Source organism: Tupaia chinensis, unplaced genomic scaffold (genome assembly GCF_000334495.1).
Source record: "Tupaia chinensis unplaced genomic scaffold, TupChi_1.0 Scaffold000628_1, whole genome shotgun sequence".
NCBI lineage: Eukaryota > Metazoa > Chordata > Mammalia > Scandentia > Tupaiidae > Tupaia > Tupaia belangeri.
Window position 1 is genome coordinate 3,387,530 of NW_006160148.1, and position 3,067 is coordinate 3,390,596.

Genomic DNA, 3,067 nt, shown 5'->3' on the forward strand with positions numbered 1-3,067 from the left:
CTGAGCCCAACTGTCAGTAGGAATCGGCACTCATGGGTGGTGACTATACATCCTGTGGTCCTTCCTGAGCCCTGTGTCTTACCCGCTCAGCTACGGCCAGGATGCGGGCAAGGTTAGAGAGCAAGGATACGAGGAGAAATGGAAGTCAGCTCCCACTGCAGCAGACATCATGGCCTCCAGGCTTCGCTGCTCCTGGACGCCAAAACAGTAGCCATTGGCTTTATCCACGGCCTGCAGGACTCGTTGGATGCTCTCTTTGTCCTGAGCAGGGAGGAGAAATCAGCTATGAGTGGAATGGAGTCTGCACCAAACTGCTGTGACCTCCAAAGATCCCTTTGCCAGCCTCCTGGGCCTGGAGTATGCTCATGTCCCCAGAGGCCTGGCTAAATCCCATTTTCCAACCACCAATTCACGCCGACTAGAACAGATAAGCTCCTGTGCTGGTCTCTACTATAAATGGGATCCCTCTCACATTAAAGATGCTTATGAACTCACCTGCCTCCCCAGGGGCCCTCTCCTAGTGCTACTGTTAGGTAGGTAACCAATAAATAAGTGTTAAATGATCTGTAACGATTTCCTCATCCACATACAGTGGATGTGTATCATATGATGGGAAGGACAGATCAAAATTTTGGGTTACTGGGAAAGTCATGACACATTTTTGCATAGAAAAACAAGTCATGATTTTCCCAATAACCTAATAACATGCAGGGACAATTCATGGCCTGTGGTTAGGGTGACTAGATACCACACTGCTGACCATGCAGTTCAAGTTCTGGACTTTGCAGCTTGAGACATGCTGGGTGTGTGTGTGTGTATTCACCTCCCAAAAGGATGCAGAGATGAAGAGCAGATTGTGGTATGACCATGCCCCATGGGGGAGTGCTTTCTTGCCTTTCCTCTCTGTTGAGTGCTTAGACCCTCTGGCAAACTGAAAAGAAAAAAATGTATGTGCACTCCTTAGCACAGTGCCTAGCACAGAAAATCACAAATAGGCAATAGTTGTTAAGGTTAATATTACAAAGTAGGCTGACCCAATGGCTGAGTGGTTAAGGGAGCCAGATCCCTCAAAGCCTGCTGTGTGGTTCAAATGCTGGCCTTGATGGCTTGAAAAATACACTTAGGGTCAGTCTTCTCTAACCTTACCTTCCAGACCCCAAAATGAAGATTTTCTGCTGAGACTTTCCCCTTCAGACTCATTTCTAGCAGCCTCTACACACTAAGTGTCTATACAGGTCCAAGTGAACAGTTTCCAAATATCTGAATGTGATTAGGGTCAGAATATTCCTCTCTTCACCGTGAATCTGATGCACAAAGAGTAAAAACAGAACGGAACAGAGATTGCAGATCACATCCTTCTGCACGCCTCTGAACGCTCAGTCTGAACTTCAAAAATTAGGAAGAAACACACTATCCATCAGATGACTAGAAGTCACCGCAAGGTCACAAGAAACATGGAAAGGCAAGACAATACCTCTCCTCCAAGGGAAAAGAATAACATCTCTTCACCCTCAAACAGTACAGTGAAACTCATGGAGATGTCTGATAAGGATTTTAGAATATTCATAATGACAAAGCTAACAGAGATGGAAGAGAAGAGAGAAAATGAACTGCAGAAGAGGCAGGAGAAAGGAGCTGACAAGTTCCAGGAGGTGAAATTCTTGCAAGATCTAAATGAAGAAATATACACACTAAAAAAGAATCAAAAGGACCAGTTAGAGGTGAAGGCTATAATAAAGTCAAAATCTCCCTTTAAAGTATTTAAAGCAAACTAGATCATATAGAAAATCAAATCTCAGATGTAGAAGGTAGAATCACTGGCCTAGAAAAATCCACCATGAAGACTGCGAAAATGAGAATAATACACAAGAAATACTAGATACCATCAAACGTCAAACATCCAGATAACTGGTGTCCCAGAAGGCAAAGAGACTCAAAAGGGCATTGATAATCTAGTCCATGAAATCCTGCAAGAAAACTTTCCAAAACTAGAGAAGCACTCAAAGATTCAGGCCCAAGAAATACAAAGGACCCCCAAATAGAATCAATCCAAGGTCTTCTCCAAGACACATTATAGCCAGACTGACCAAAACCACAAAGACAAGATACTAAGATTGACAAGAGAGAAACGGTAAATTACCTACAAAGGATATCCCATCAGGCTAACAGCAGATATCTCATTGGAAACAATGCGAGCGAGGAAAGAATGGGAAAATATATCCAAAGTGTTAAGGGAAAAGCAATTTCAACCAAGAATACAGTACCTGGCAAGATTGCCCTTCATATGGGAAGACAAGACAAGAATAGTCTCAGATAAACAAAACCTGAAAGAATTTATCAACACCAGACTAGATCTCTAAGAGGTTCTCAAAGGAGTGCTATACCAGGAATATTAAATAAAGATGCACGGAAATAAGAGTTCCAAAACTAAGAAAATGGCCAACTAAATTGTAGAGACACGTCTGGAGTTGAATATTATATCCCAGAATCTAATTAGGAAGATTGGACCACAAAAGAACATAGATTAAGTACATGAGATTGAGCTAGTGAAATAGCATTTTATGACTTTTGACTAAAACATTGCTGATTTTCTTCTAGGCTTTGTTTTCCACTTTTAAGGATTTTTGTCTTGTCTTAAGCTGCCAGTAGGTTCATGTACCTACTATCTGAACAGAATCCTGCTTCCTGGCTTTAAGTTTTAAGTAAAGTTCCTTAGCATTTCTTTGATTTATTAAAGCTAAAACTGCTTTTCTTGAATTTAAAAAATATATTAAAAAGTACCTATTTAATGATCATAGTAAGCTTTATAGCATCAGCTAGGTGCTACCTTATATTCATTCTACTCAAGAGTTTCATGCCTGAAGTCAGACAAGTATTCACTGATATTTACATACCAGCTAAACTTGCTATTGAAAGTAGTTAGATTACTTAAGAAATTTTGTGAATCAATAAAATGTGGGGGGAAAAAGTAATGGAAAACAACTGCAAACACCTAAGATAGCATGGGAGGGGTGTGGGAAATGGCGTAGGGTGAGAAACAGGAATAATATATATATATATATATATA

At 40.9% G+C, this 3,067-nt stretch overlaps 2 protein-coding genes across 2 annotated transcripts in view; one reads left to right on the forward strand and one right to left on the reverse strand.

Moving 5' to 3' along the window:
* GPN2 (GPN-loop GTPase 2) overlaps positions 1-3,067 on the reverse strand; it is a 20,471-nt gene that overhangs the window by 5,743 nt on the left and 11,661 nt on the right. Inside the window, exon 4 of the mRNA XM_006159460.3 lies at positions 131-261. Coding sequence (XP_006159522.1) covers positions 131-261 — 131 coding nt within the window. The remainder of the gene's footprint in view (positions 1-130; positions 262-3,067) is intronic.
* Positions 3,021-3,067, forward strand: part of LOC102492910 (40S ribosomal protein S11-like) — a 4,401-nt gene continuing 4,354 nt past the window's right edge. Inside the window, exon 1 of the mRNA XM_006159467.3 lies at positions 3,021-3,025. Coding sequence (XP_006159529.1) covers positions 3,021-3,025 — 5 coding nt within the window. The remainder of the gene's footprint in view (positions 3,026-3,067) is intronic.